General features: G+C 34.5%; 1 protein-coding gene across 5 annotated transcripts in view; it reads left to right on the top strand.

The window, feature by feature from the left end:
• Positions 1 to 13,761, top strand: part of Ankrd28 (ankyrin repeat domain 28) — a 132,691-nt gene that overhangs the window by 79,009 nt on the left and 39,921 nt on the right. For 2 of the 5 annotated variants that reach the window (XM_051177852.1, XM_051177851.1), the window contains exon 4: positions 7,222 to 7,292. The exons of the other annotated variants lie outside the window; for them this stretch is intronic. In XM_051177852.1, the coding sequence (XP_051033809.1) occupies positions 7,222 to 7,292 (71 nt within the window). The remainder of the gene's footprint in view (positions 1 to 7,221; positions 7,293 to 13,761) is intronic. 5 annotated transcript variants of the gene reach the window in all.

Raw genomic sequence — 13,761 nt, 5'->3', positions numbered from 1 at the left:
AAAAGTGAACAAATAGCAAACAGGCCTATGATTTATGATTGACATACCTCTAAGAAGTAAAATTATGTATAATAACTAAGTAAATTTTAAGTGGGTTTATTCTAACCAAGTATATTTTTGGGCAGCATGGTCTTCTTTATTAAATTATACTATTGGAACAGAAGGTGGCTTTCTCCTCAAGTCCATAGACTTTTATGGAGTGATCTGTTGCTGATTGACTGTTACTCTTCCTCATCACCACTAATGTAAAAATTAACCACATCGCCTATTTGACCTCTTCTTTAGCATAGTGTTCTTTTGTAAGAAGATGACCTAGGCAGCTCCAGATCATATGAAAGATTGCTTGGGATTTTAGAACACATAGCCAAGAGAAAGGAACACATTGATACTAGTACAAAATGTTCTTTTAGAGAACTCAGTAGCCTTCTCTGTATATGAAGAATCTTCACTGAAGTCAGTGTCCATCCTCATTGGACACATATTTTCTTAAAATAGATAGGATTTTTTTTTTTTTTTTATATTTTGGTTTATGGTGGTGCTGTTTTATTATTTCTATTTCTTTGATAAAACTAATATACAGAAGGAAGGGTTTATTTGGGGCTTATGGTTCCAGTAGGGTCCATAATGATGGGGACACAATGAGAACAGGAATCAGACATAGAGGCTGGAGTGTGAGGGCCCATATCTCAGACCTCAAACAAGGAAAGCGTGCTGGAAACCAGCTTTTCAAACTTCAAAGTCAGCCATCAGTGGCACATTCCCTCCAACAAGGCCACACCTCCTAAGCCTTTCCCAAACAAGTGGGGATCAAGTATTCAAATGCACAGTATTTATTGGCACATCTCATTTGAACCACCACATTCCACTTGTTGGCCCACACAGGCCTCTGACCATTTCATAATGCAAATAATTTGAAAACTCTTCCTAGTCTTTTGCAGAGTCCAACTGTTTTAAAGTCTCTTCTGAGATTCAAGACAGTCTCTTAGCTGTAAATCTGCCCCTCCCCCAATAAAATCTGCTTCCAACATACAACAAAAGGGAAAAATAGAAACATAGTGGGGGGAAAATAGTAGAACAAAGCAATAAATACCGAAACCCTGCAGGACAAACTCCAAATTCTGTAGCTTCTTATCTGATGCCAAAGTGCTTAGATGCCACTATCCCTCCAGTTTCACTACCTGCAAGATTACCCTCACCACCTCGGCAACTCTTAACATCTTGGGGTCTCCACCACAACCCAGATTTTACTTTTCACAGCTTCAGACAATGACCTCTTCAGGCCTCCATGCAGGGACATCCCCACTCACACCTGCCACATACCTAGCCTCAATGACTCTCTTAAACTGCAAAGGAAGTTTATCTTTCATGTATCCTTCATTACTCTAAGCCAGCACCATGTGGGTGACACTGCCAAGTAGAGCTGCAAACATGGGATTGATTCTTCCCCCACAGCCTTTAATCACATTAGCACCACCTATTGTTTTTGTTGGTTTTGGAGAACAGAAAAATTTTTTCACAAGTTGGAAACTTAATTGGGTGTGGTCTTGTCCTGAGCACACTCTTTCCTTTATTCCGAGGCAGATTTGACCTGTCCTTAATGGTGTGAATCTTAACAGTTAAAGCCCTCTTCCAGCATAAGCCACAGCAGTAATATTTAGCTTGCCAGTGTCTTTGTCTCACCAACCTGTATGTTTTGTATTTCTTTGTACCCCATTTGCTCCTTTTCATTGTAGACCTACATATGATTGCTAATAACCATACAACAGAGCCGATATTAGGCTATCTTAAAATTTCCACCAAAGAAATTAGTTCATTACTTTTAAATTTCGCCTTAAGAAAGTTCTTAGGACAAAGTCAAAAATTCAGACACATTATTTGCTAAAATATCAGGAATGGTCTCTTGCCTAGTTGTTAATATTGTTCCATCTGAAATCTCTTGAGCTAAGCCTCTACTTTTCACATAACTCAAAGCACTACTGTCTTCCAAGCTCCTACTAAGGTGCCTACTAAGCACTCATCTAGCTTTGATTAAATGTTCAACTACTTTTCTAGTTTAAAGTTCCAAGCTCCTCCATATTCCTCCAAAAATCAGCATGATTAAGTCTGTCACAGCAGTAGACCACTCATTAGTACCAGTTTCTGCTTTAGTTACTTTTCTATTTCTGTGGTAAAATACCATGACCAAGATAACTTGCAGAAGAAAGGGTTTATTTGGTCGGGGCTTACAGTTTCATAGGGTTAGGGTTCATAATGATGGTGACAACATGACAGCTGAGAGAGCTGAGAGGACTCACATCTTAAACCACAAACAGGAAGCAGAGTGAACTGGGGAGTCACCTTTGAAACTGAAAGTGTGCCCTCAGTGACACACAATCATCCAGCAAGGCAACATCTAAACCTCCAACAGGGTTACCACCTAGGGACCAAAGTATTCAAATGCCCAAGGCTTATGGGGAACATAAGTAGTATGTAGTAGTAGTACTATTTCCTCACTGAAGGTGGTGTTTCTTCATATTATTTTATTATTTTTTCACAACAATTTTTCATAATAATTTATTATTGTTTCTTCATATTAGTTTTGGTGAATTGTTTTAAGAATAAACTATGAAATTTGTAGTCAAGTTAAATTCATTGGAAAATAAATATTTGTATATGATGCAGCTCCAAGATTTGTAAGTAAATAGTGTTTTTGACATTACACATATAGCCATGCTTTCTTAGAATCTATAGTTAAACTGCTATCCACTGGAACTAATAATTGTTTTAGAAGGAGTAAAATAACAGTAAGCAACAATTACTTAATGTATCTCTTTACTACTGTATATAATAAAATTAGCCTTTTATTGTATTTTACCCTCAACTTTATGAAAGTATTACAAAACAAGAAAACTAAGACTGCTAGCTTTTATTAGCAGCATGACTTACAACTGAAGCTTGTACTATTGTAGCTGAAAAGCTAGAGGCAGAATTCAGACTCACAGTCTGTTGAATGCACATTAACTCTGCCATAATCTGAATCTTTCCTCTTCCCTGTACCTACCCTTCTTCATTACAACTATTGCTTCATATTGATTAAAATTTGTATACACATTAATTTTTATTCTAGCAAGTCTGTCCGAAAGACTAAATTTTCTCATCACTTAAGAATAGATATTTTGCATGGGAGTTATTAATTTAAAGCTTCCATTCAAATCATGTTAGCAGACTGCTGAATTGTTACCTTGCTGGCATATGGAAGACATTATTCAAAAATTCTTTCATTGTCCTCTTATAGAAAATAATTCTTAGTGTAGAACAGGAATCTGATATTCCTGCCTTTAAGAATTAGAGATAAAAAGTTTGAGCCCCTTGAAAGCTTGAACCCAGGTGTATCAATTAGCCAAGGCTGTTGTTTTGTTTTGTTTTTTTTTTAAAAGGTCCCATCAAATAGGTAGTTTAAACAACATGAGATCAAGGCATGAGCAGGATTACTTCCTTTTTAAAAGCAAAGGCTCTGTTCCTTGGCTTATGATGAGTAGAGGTCTTCTCCCTCTACTTTCAATATGTCTTTGTCTGTGTCTACATTTCTTGTTCTTTCAAAAAATATTTTTTATTAATTCTTTGAGAACTATACTGGGGGCTGGAGAAATGGCTCCGCAGTTAAAATAGTATTCAATGCCATCTTCCTTAAACTGCTCTTTTGCCTTAAGATAGTTTGCAGTGATTTCTCCTGCCAACACATCTACCAGTAACCTAACAGTAGCAGTCAGGGGAGATGGGGTTGCTAGTGTATAGTTTCTGCTTGAGTGACCAGGATGTAGTGAATAGGTTAATCTTTGTGACTTAACATCTTTATAGCTCATAGGTTTTTATTTTTTGTCCTATGTGAAGTGAGTGATGGTACTGCTAAAGGCTGTTACAAGTTTGTTTGTCTTTTATTCTCTCCACAAAGAAAGTTTAAGTTTTAAGGGGAGATAATGCTCTTATCCCTCTCTTCCTGTTCCTTTTTATTTTCCTTTCTCATCTTCCCTGTTATCCTTTCTGACTAGTATTCTATACTCTTGACTAGCTGTTGTAACATTAACTATGGCTGTATCTTGCATTACTAGATTGACTTTGTTGTCTAATGTGTATATTAATGTGCAGCTAATCTTAGAGATCTTTGTAGAACAGAAATCTATTGCCTTCAGAGTGTATCGAAAGAGGCTCTAGGAATATGAAACATCAAAAATGTGCTGCTTTGCTTGTGGTTCTTACATCCTTATTGTTGTTGTTACTTCCTTTTGTTAGGAACACAGCCAATACTGTTCTTGGAAATGTGCATTACTATATCATGTTTGTTAGTATGCAAATCACGTACAAATTAGTGCAAGTGTGTGAGATAAGGATCTTTTCATTGATGCCTGCAGTGTTTTTCATAAATTGGCATTTTCATTACAAGAAGTCAAAACATTTGGTTAGTGCTTTTATTTTTATTTTTTAACATTTTTACTGATTATTTGGGAATTTTACATAATGCATCACTCATCACCCTACTTTAAAAAAAAAAGTAATGTCCAGAAGTTTACAAAGTTTACAGTCCCATCATTGAACAAGCCTCATATTTTTTTAGTTTTATTTGTTACAAGAAGCAGTGTGATATCCCTCAGTTAACTTTTAATGGATTCTTTATAGTAGTTATTTATAGTAGTAAATTATAGTAGTAAATTAATTTTGATAGTTTACTAAACATAAAAAAAAGACTCTCAGAACAAGACAGAAAGAACAGGGAGATTTCTTTTGAATTTTGATCTCCTTAGTGCACTTATATTCCATGTATTATGTATCTGATAACCCATATCCAAAAGAAATACTTAAAAAATAGAAAAAGGAAAAAATATACAATTCCTGTTTCATTTCCTGTTGTTTGTACTTGAAGCCAAATTCTTGGAATTTCTCATGATCATCCTTTAATTTCTTCTTGAACATGTTTTATTTTTTAAATAGGCCTACAAAGATTATTCTGTACATAAATAGAAAATAACAAGAACTATAATAATACAAAATAACAATGAAGTGTGCCTGCCTAGTATTCAGTGTACCCCATAACCAATCAGCCAGGTACCTACTCTTCTAATATGTTGTCCTTCCTCTAGGGTTTCAGTATTTGTATTAAGCAAATAAGAATATAGACATATCTCTTTCTACTTCCAATTGAAGGTAAAACATTATTTTAGTTGTTGCTTTTTTTTTTTTTTTTTTTTTTTTATGACTTTTTATTTCTCAAAGCTGTATCAGCACATGGAGCACCTCCTTGTTTTTTGTGGCAGCCACATTCTGTTCTTTTGTCATTACTTTAAAGCTTGAAGGCATTTATGAGATCTCATCTTTTTGGTTGTTGAACCAGGTGCTTTCTCTTCTAGTTGTCAGCCTATACCTTCAGGCTTGTATCTCTACTATGTACAAATATATTTGTAGACATAAATATTTATGTAGAAAGAGTCGTGGGGATAATAGAAAACCATGGAATTCCTCAGGCAAATGAGAGATTTATCAGATCCTATTATACTTCAGTAACTCTAGGACTTGAGCTTTCCAAGGAAATGAAATTTTTTTCAAGTATTTTTTTCCTAGACACAAAACAAAGTCTGACTTTACTATGGCCAGGTTGTGTGCTTAACCATCTTGGCCTCCACAGGCCTGACAGGTAGTTGCCTAAGTATACACGAATATACTCTTGTCTGAGTGTACTTTGTTGGTAGAGCACTGTGTACCATGTACAAGATCCTGAGTTAGATTCACTAGCGCTACTTTTTCTTTTTTTTCTTTTTTGGGTTGGGGGTTCAAGACAGGGGTTCTCTGTACATTTGGAGCCTGTCCTGGAGCTCAGTTTTGAAGATCAGACTGGCCTATTGCCCGACAATATTTTTTAAAATATTGATTAGTTCATTATTTTGTTGACTTTACTCCTTCCTTCCCTCTCAGAATTCTTGAAAGCTCTCTCAATGGCTCTTGGTTCTATCATTGTTGTCACTGTTGATGCCTACAGAGAACCCAACTACTCTCAAATTTTTAATACATTTGTTTTCTGCATGTTTTATAGTCTCTTGTATTACTTCTAAATCTACCACCAACGTGTGTACTATATGTACTGGGTTTATTATATTGTGATCTTTGCACCAAGGTGTTATGAAATCTTTTACATATGAAGAAACTTAGGTTCAGAGGGGTCACACACTACATTAGAGCTATAACTTAAAGTCACTGTACTTGATTATCTGTCCCCTGGATCCACACACTTAAAAACAGAAGAAATGTAAGCATTAGGAAGTATAAAGTCTAGCAGTACTTGACTCTGATTTGTGTACATAAGTATAAAACTGCAGAAATCTATTAAGGATTATTCATAATATATTTTTTAATCATCTAGGATATTAGGAATTGGGGTTGGCAGCATAAATCTAGAGTGATGTATATAGGACAGAACCTAGTGGCCAGTTGAATAGCCAGAACAATTTCTTTTCTGTCACTGCATACTACTACATACTACTCTGTGAGCCTCTTCTATTTGTTTTTTTTTTTTTTTTTTTTTTTTAACTAGATGTAATATTTTATCTTGTTGGATGCATTTGTGTTTTGTTGGTACTTTTGTCTGTTGACTTATTTTTTTAATTACACATGACTTGATTTTTTAAAAATCCTTCTTTAACTTTAAGTATAACCAAGAAAGACATGTAAATTGGTTTGTTTCATCTTTGTTTTCCTACATTTGTAAACATTGAATCCATTTTGTACAATAACCTTATAGTATCAGTGTGTTTATAGGTAGACCTTTACAACTAACTTTCTATTACTTTATGACCTAATACATTCATTAGTAAAGAAATACAATGAAGATTTTAAATTAATACATAATTCATCTTGGAGTAATATTGTGTTTGTTTCTTTTAAGTATTTGAGGTTAACACATACTTTGAAGTGGGATTTGATTTTTTTTCTTGAATATGCTCTGTATAAAGGTGGCTTTTCTAGCCTAGATATAAAATGATGTTTACTTTATTTTTAATAAAAAGAACTGATTCCTTTTTGGATAATTACATCAATTTAAAAGAATAATTTTGTTTTATAACCTAAAGTTAATTTATTGACAGGAATTATACAAGTAATTTTTCAATTGTTATCCAATTGGGACTACATCTAACTATAGATTTATTAAAAATAGTTCGTGTAAACTCTTTCAATTATTTTTTCTTCTTGTTACAGGAGCTAGAGTTAATGCCAAAGACAGCAAATGGTTGACACCTTTACACAGAGCAGTTGCGTCATGTAGTGAGGTATGACATTTCTCTTAGTTAATGTATATAAAGAATCACTAAGTAAGCCTGCGTGGGTCCAGCTTAAAACTGCATTTTTAACAGAAAAGGAAAAAAAAAAAAAAACTAAAATATCTAGACTGGTCCATTTCTTCAAAATTTGTACAAACTAAGCGGTTACATTTCTTCCTTTGTTTGTAAGTCTCTTAGAAACAGTAGACTGTTTCTGTCCCTCTGAGATAAAGTACTTTTCCTTTTTTTTTTTTTTTTTTTTTTTTAAAGTTTTTAAAAGTTTTATTGGTGTTTTGCCTGTATGTTATCTGTGTGAGAATGTTGGATCCTGGCCTCTATGTCGGTGCCGGGAATTGAACCTGTGTCCTCTGGAAAGAGTAGTCAGTTCCCTCAACTGCTAAGCCATCTCTCCAGCCTGAGAAAGTGTTTTTCTTTCTTTTTTTTTTTTTTTTTTGATTTTTCGAGCCAGGGTTTCTCTGTGTAGCTTTGTAGACCAAGCTGGCCTCGAACTCAGAGATCTGCCAGCCTCTGCCTCCTGAGTACTGGGATTAAAGGTGTGTGCCACCACCACCCAACTGAGAAAGTGTTTTTCTAGCACTTAATCCTCTTTTGGGTCTTTTCTTTACTAGTTTGTAATACTCTGTCCCATGGTTCTGCTGAACATATGTCATCAGTATATAATGATGAATTTGTAGGATTTATTTGAAATTAATTTTAGTAATGTTACTCTTAAGTACATTCTTATGAATGTCTTTGTGTGTATGTGTGTCCCCACAATTCATGTTCACATATATTTGGGCACACCCATGTATATATGTGAGTGTGCTTACATTTGTATGCATATGTGTGTAGAGGCCCCAGATGTTTTTCTGGTCATTACTCACTTTATTCATTGAAATGGGGACTTTTGCTGAACTCAGGACTCACCAAGTCTGTCTGTCAGGGCTAGCTAGCCAGCTTGCCCGGGTATTTCCTACTTCTGCCTCCAAAGTGCTGGGATTACAGGTAGCTGCCACACCTATTTGATGTTTTCACAAGGATTCTAGGAATCCAAACCTGGGTCCACACACACTTGTACCTTATCAAGCAGTGTGCTATTTCTCCAGCCCTTCATGTCCATTTCAGTTTGAAAAGTATTGCTTTAAAGAATATGAGATTTCTCCCATGGATAAAAACCTCTTTCCTGTTTATAGTCCTATGTACTGCTTGTCCATTAAGATAACTGACATTTTTAGAAACTATTCTTAAAATCTTTACCATCTTCTACACCTTATAACACCTTTATGAGAACAGATGTTTGAAGAGGTGACCAAGAACCTGGACCTTACATTTTCGGTCATTTTACTTCTTCATTAAAGTACATGAGAAACTTAACTTGCCCTGTCAATGTCTCCTTTTATTCAGTTTTCTGTATCCCTCTGTATCCCCAGAGGAAGCTACAGTTATGATTTATATCACTATCATTTTCCCTGTTGTAGAACTTTATAAACATTGAGTCAAATAATATGTATTATTTTTGTTTTGGTTTCTGCAACATAACCTATTTAATATTTGATGATGATGCTGTTAATAATAAGTTCCCTTTTATTGCTGAGTATATTATACAGTTGCCTTTCAAATTTCTTATTGATAGATATTTGCATATTTTATTTTATGACTGTTCAAAAGAAACTGATATGAGCATTTGTCCTGGTTGGGTTTGTTTTGTTTGTTTTTTTCAACTTGATACAACTTGTCATCCAAAATGAGAATTTTTTCTTCTTTTTCTTTGCAATGGGCTCTTACTCTGTAACGTAGGCCGACATCAAACTCCTGATCCTCCTTCCTGCCTCATCCTTCCAAGTGCCATTCTGTAAGAAAGCACACTGAGCAAGTTGTGAAGACTAAGCTAGTAAACAGCACACCTCCATTACTTCTGCTTACCTGCCTCTATGTTCCAGGCTTGAGTTCCTGCCCTGACTTTTTTTCATAAGTTTTAAGATGAAACAAACCCTTTCTACTAAGATGCTTTTTTGGTCATGGTGTTTTATCACATCAGTAGAAACCGTAACTAAGACAGCATTCTTGAAGAGCTCTGTTTATTTTCTCTAACTGGAATGGAATTGTGAGATCAGAGGCCTCTGAGTATTTTTGATTTGCTGCCTGACTTCCTCAGCAAGTTAGTACATTCCTGAGCATCTCTTCAGTCTTTTTTGCCAGCCCTACTAAGTACAAGTGCTGTTTCCTGTATTTCATGAAGTTGTGATTGTTCTTTATTTCAAAGATCAAAGTTGTGCTTATGCCTTGAACCCTTGTAACTTTATAGCAGTTCACACTTTAATGCTCTCCCTGTGCAGTAGTTAGTTGTATCTTAGAGCAATTTGGTAAGAATAGTGGTCAGTTAGTATCCTCTCTCTCCTATATAAGAACACCAAAGGGCAATTTTACAAAAGTTGAGTGTCTTGTAAGTGGTAGAATTAAGTTCTTTATATATGCCCAGGAATGAAAGCTAAGTCATATAGTAGTTCTAATTTTAATTTTTTAAGGAACCTCCAAATTAATTTCCATAATGGCAGTGTTAATTTTTACCTCTAGCAGTGAATATGGGTTCCTCTTTCTCCACATCTTCCCAACATTTGTTGACTGTGACAAGCAGAACCAATGAGCTGTGAGCTTGACCAGCATCTGCTGGGAGTTGCTTCAGTTGTGACACACCTGGGGCTGGCACTGTTGGAAGCTCCAGAAGATGATTAAGAATATTTATTGACCAGAGGTTAGCTTGACAGACGAGTCTATAAACTCATCAGCTCTGCAAGAAATGTGAAGATTACAGAACCCAAAGTCACACAGTAGCCAGGTTCAAAATCTCTTTGCAGATGGAGATCAGTGCATTGGCTTGAAATGCCCCATCTCAGGGAGCACAGCAGTAAGATCTGGGGCCGCCTCCAAAGTTCCAGTTTTTGTACTGTTCCATTTGGCATTAACTTTACTCTATCAGAGCTCACTGCTCAGGGTTGTTTCATTGGTATGTCAGGCTTGGCTCCTATCTGAGCTGCCTTATGATGGGCCCCTTAACACAGCTTGCCAACATTACATTTTTCAAAGTCACACAGAATGGTTCTACACAAAATGATTTTAGTTATGTTCCTAGCACTGTAAGATCTATCTGTCTGTCTGTCTTTTTTTTACTTAAGCTTATTTTATGTGTCTTGAGGTTTTGCCTGCAGAGGCCAGATGAGAGCCCTTGGTCCCCTGGAACTGGAGATACAGATGTTTGTAAGCTGTAGTGTGGGTGCTGGGAACCAAATCAGGGTCTTTCCTATAAGAGCAGCAAATACTCTTTAATCTCTGAGCCATCTTTCCAGCCCCCATTGTTTGATTTCTTGTTGATAAGCCATTTTAAATAGGATAAGAGTAGTTTGTATTTGTATAGTAGTTTGTGTTTGTATTTATGTTTGATAGATAATTTGTATTTCCCTGATTATTAGAGATATTGAATACTTTTTTAAATCAGTTACTGGCCATTTTGTCTCTCTTTTTGAAAACTGTTTGATTCACTTGCTTGCCCGTTTGTTGATTGACAGTTTTATATCCTTGATATTTAATTCTTCAGTTCTTTGTAAGTTCTGGATATTAGCTCCTTGTGAAAAGTGTACTTGAAAAGACTTTCTCCTGTGCTGTTTCCTCTGTTGTTAGTTTCTGTTGCTGATAGTTAAATTTTCATATAATCTTATTCGTTGATTCTTAGGGCTAGTCCCCGTGCTGATAGTATTTATTCAGAATGTTCTCACTGAACCTAGTATCTTGAAGACTATTGTCTATTTTATTTCAGTGTTTCAGATTTTAAATTAAGGAATTTGATCCATTTTAAATTGCTTTTTTAAAAGAAGGTTAAAAATTAATCTGATTTCAGTTTACTACAGATAGATACCAGTTTTGAGAGCACCATTTGTTGAATGGGCTATCTTTTTTTCAGATAGTGGTTTTTTTTTTTTTTTTTTTTTTTTTTTTTTTTTGTTTCCATTGATCCTCCTACCTGTTTTCCTACCAGTACTAGGTTGTCTTTATCACTACACTGATAACAATAGTTTCGGATCATGTGTTGTCATACTCCTAGCAGTGTTCTTACTCCTTAGGATTACTTTGGCTATTTGTGGTCTTTTATGGTTCCATATGATTCTTTTTTCCCCCCTAAATATACTCAGTGGGATAGTACACTTATTGATTTGATTTGTTTGTGTGATCTATGAAATATGGCATCAGAGTTTTGGTAGATAATTGCAGAAAATCTGTATATTTTTGATAATACAGCCATTTCCACAGTATTTATACTGTCAGTCAAAGAGTATGAAAGGTCTTTCCATCATCTAGTACTTTCTGTGATTTCCTTTTTCAGTGTTTTGATGTTTTTGTTGTGTGGAGGTGTTTTTCTTCTTTGATTGGCTTATTTTCCTTAGTATTTCAGGTTTTTTTTGGTGGGGGAGTTATTTTGAACGGAATACTTCTATATTTCTCTGAGAGTACATTGTTGGTATATATGAAGATCACTGGGGTATCTTTTTAATGCTGGTTTTTGTATTCTGCAACTTTACTCTGTTTATTAGATCACAGAGTTTTTAAAGTCAAGAATCAATGCCATCTACAAATAAAAATAGTGTTCTTTCTTCCTTCCCTATTTTTATCCAATCTCTGTCTTTGAGGTAAGACTTTATCAAATAAGAGAAGGGATAGTGGGCGTTCTTAAGTCTTGTTCCTGATTTTAGAAGAAGTGCTTTCAGTTTGTCTGTATTTACTATAATGTGTGTTATAGGTTTGTCACATATACTCTGTTATTTTTAAGTATGTTCCATCTATTACTGATATCTCCAAAACTTTATCGTGAAAGTTTAATGTATTTTTTCAAACACTTGTTTAAAACATCAATCCAATTGGTTATGTGGTTTCTATCCTTATATGCATTTATATAGTATATCATATTTATTAATTTATGTATGTGAACCAACATTGCCTTTCTGGGATGAAGCCTACTTGGTCATAATATATAATCTCTTTTATGTGTTCGTGGATTCTATTTGCAAGTATTTTGCTGAGATTTTTTTGCAACTGTGTTCATTAAAGAAACTGGTCAGTAGTTTTCTTATTGTTGTTCTTGTGTCTTTACCTGGTTTTGGCATCAGAATAATACTTCATGGAATGAATTTGATAGTGCTTCTTCATCTTCTGTTTTGTGGAACAAGTTAAGAATAATTGGTATGAGATTTTTCTTGAAAGTTTGATAGAATTCAGCAGTGAGAGTCTATGTAGTTCTGGGCTTTTTGATGGAAACTCTTTGACTGTGGCTTCAATCTCATTGTAATTGGTTTGTCTATATTATTGTTATCTCCTATACATTAAGAAAAATCTATTTCTTCTGGGTTATCCAGCCTTTTACAGTATAATTTTTTGTAATAATCACTAGTAAAGCTCTGCAATTTGCTGGAGTCTGTTTTAATGACAGTCTTTTGATTTAAGAACTAACTCTGGTTGGTTTTATGTTTTGTTATTTTAGTATTTCTTTAATTTATTCTCTAATCTTTATTATTTCTTGCCATCCACAGAGATAGTTGCACTCTCATGCTTATTGCTGCTTTATTCACTATAGCAAGGAAATGAAATGAACCTAGTTGTTCATCAGGAGAGGAATGGATAATTAAAATGTGATACAAGTGGAATATTAGTCAGCTCTAAAGAAAAATGAAAACACAATTTGCAGGGAAATTGATGGATTTAGAATATATAATACTAATTGAGGTCACATAGTTTCAGAAAGAAAAAATACTGCATGTTTTTCCTCTTTTGGACTATGGACTATAATTTATATATGTATTCATATGTAATGTATATAAGCAAACAAGTATGTGTATATAGTATAACATGTAAAAAGGAGAACAAAACAGGTAAATATTAGATGATGAGGAAGAGTACAAAGCAGGTATTGAACACAAGTTATGAAAGGATATAAAGTTCATTGTTTTTCAAACTAGAAAAATTAAAATTATAATTTTCATGGGTTTGAAGTGGATGGAGACTGTGGTAGATTAAATGCATTAAAAAAAAAAAAAATTGGTACTGAAAGTACAATCCAGTGTGAAGTTCCACAGCGTCAGGATGACTCTTCTAAATATAGAAGGTTATGCCATTTTGGGTCTCGCTGATTTCTTTATGTAATGTTTCTTATTTGCAATGTCTCTGTAATAAAGTTTTAATTTGTTTTTTAAAAAATCATTTTTATATGTGGTTTTGTACTTACTTACCAAACATAGGATTATCACTATAAGGAGACAATTTTGCTGTTTAATTATGATTATGTTGCTTAATGTCAACGATATATTTAAAATTTCTAGGAACTCTGGCAATCCTAGGAATCCTGGCAAACATCTGCTTTATAAAAGTGATGGTGTAAAATTTCCATGTGCTTCTAAGGAGATGAATTTCTTGAGACAGTAATTTTTACCTTGCT

This window comes from Phodopus roborovskii, unplaced genomic scaffold (assembly GCF_943737965.1).
Source record: "Phodopus roborovskii unplaced genomic scaffold, PHOROB, whole genome shotgun sequence".
NCBI classification, from domain to species: domain Eukaryota; kingdom Metazoa; phylum Chordata; class Mammalia; order Rodentia; family Cricetidae; genus Phodopus; species Phodopus roborovskii.
Note: the sequence above shows the minus strand (reverse complement) of the source record. Positions and strands in the feature narration are given on the sequence as shown.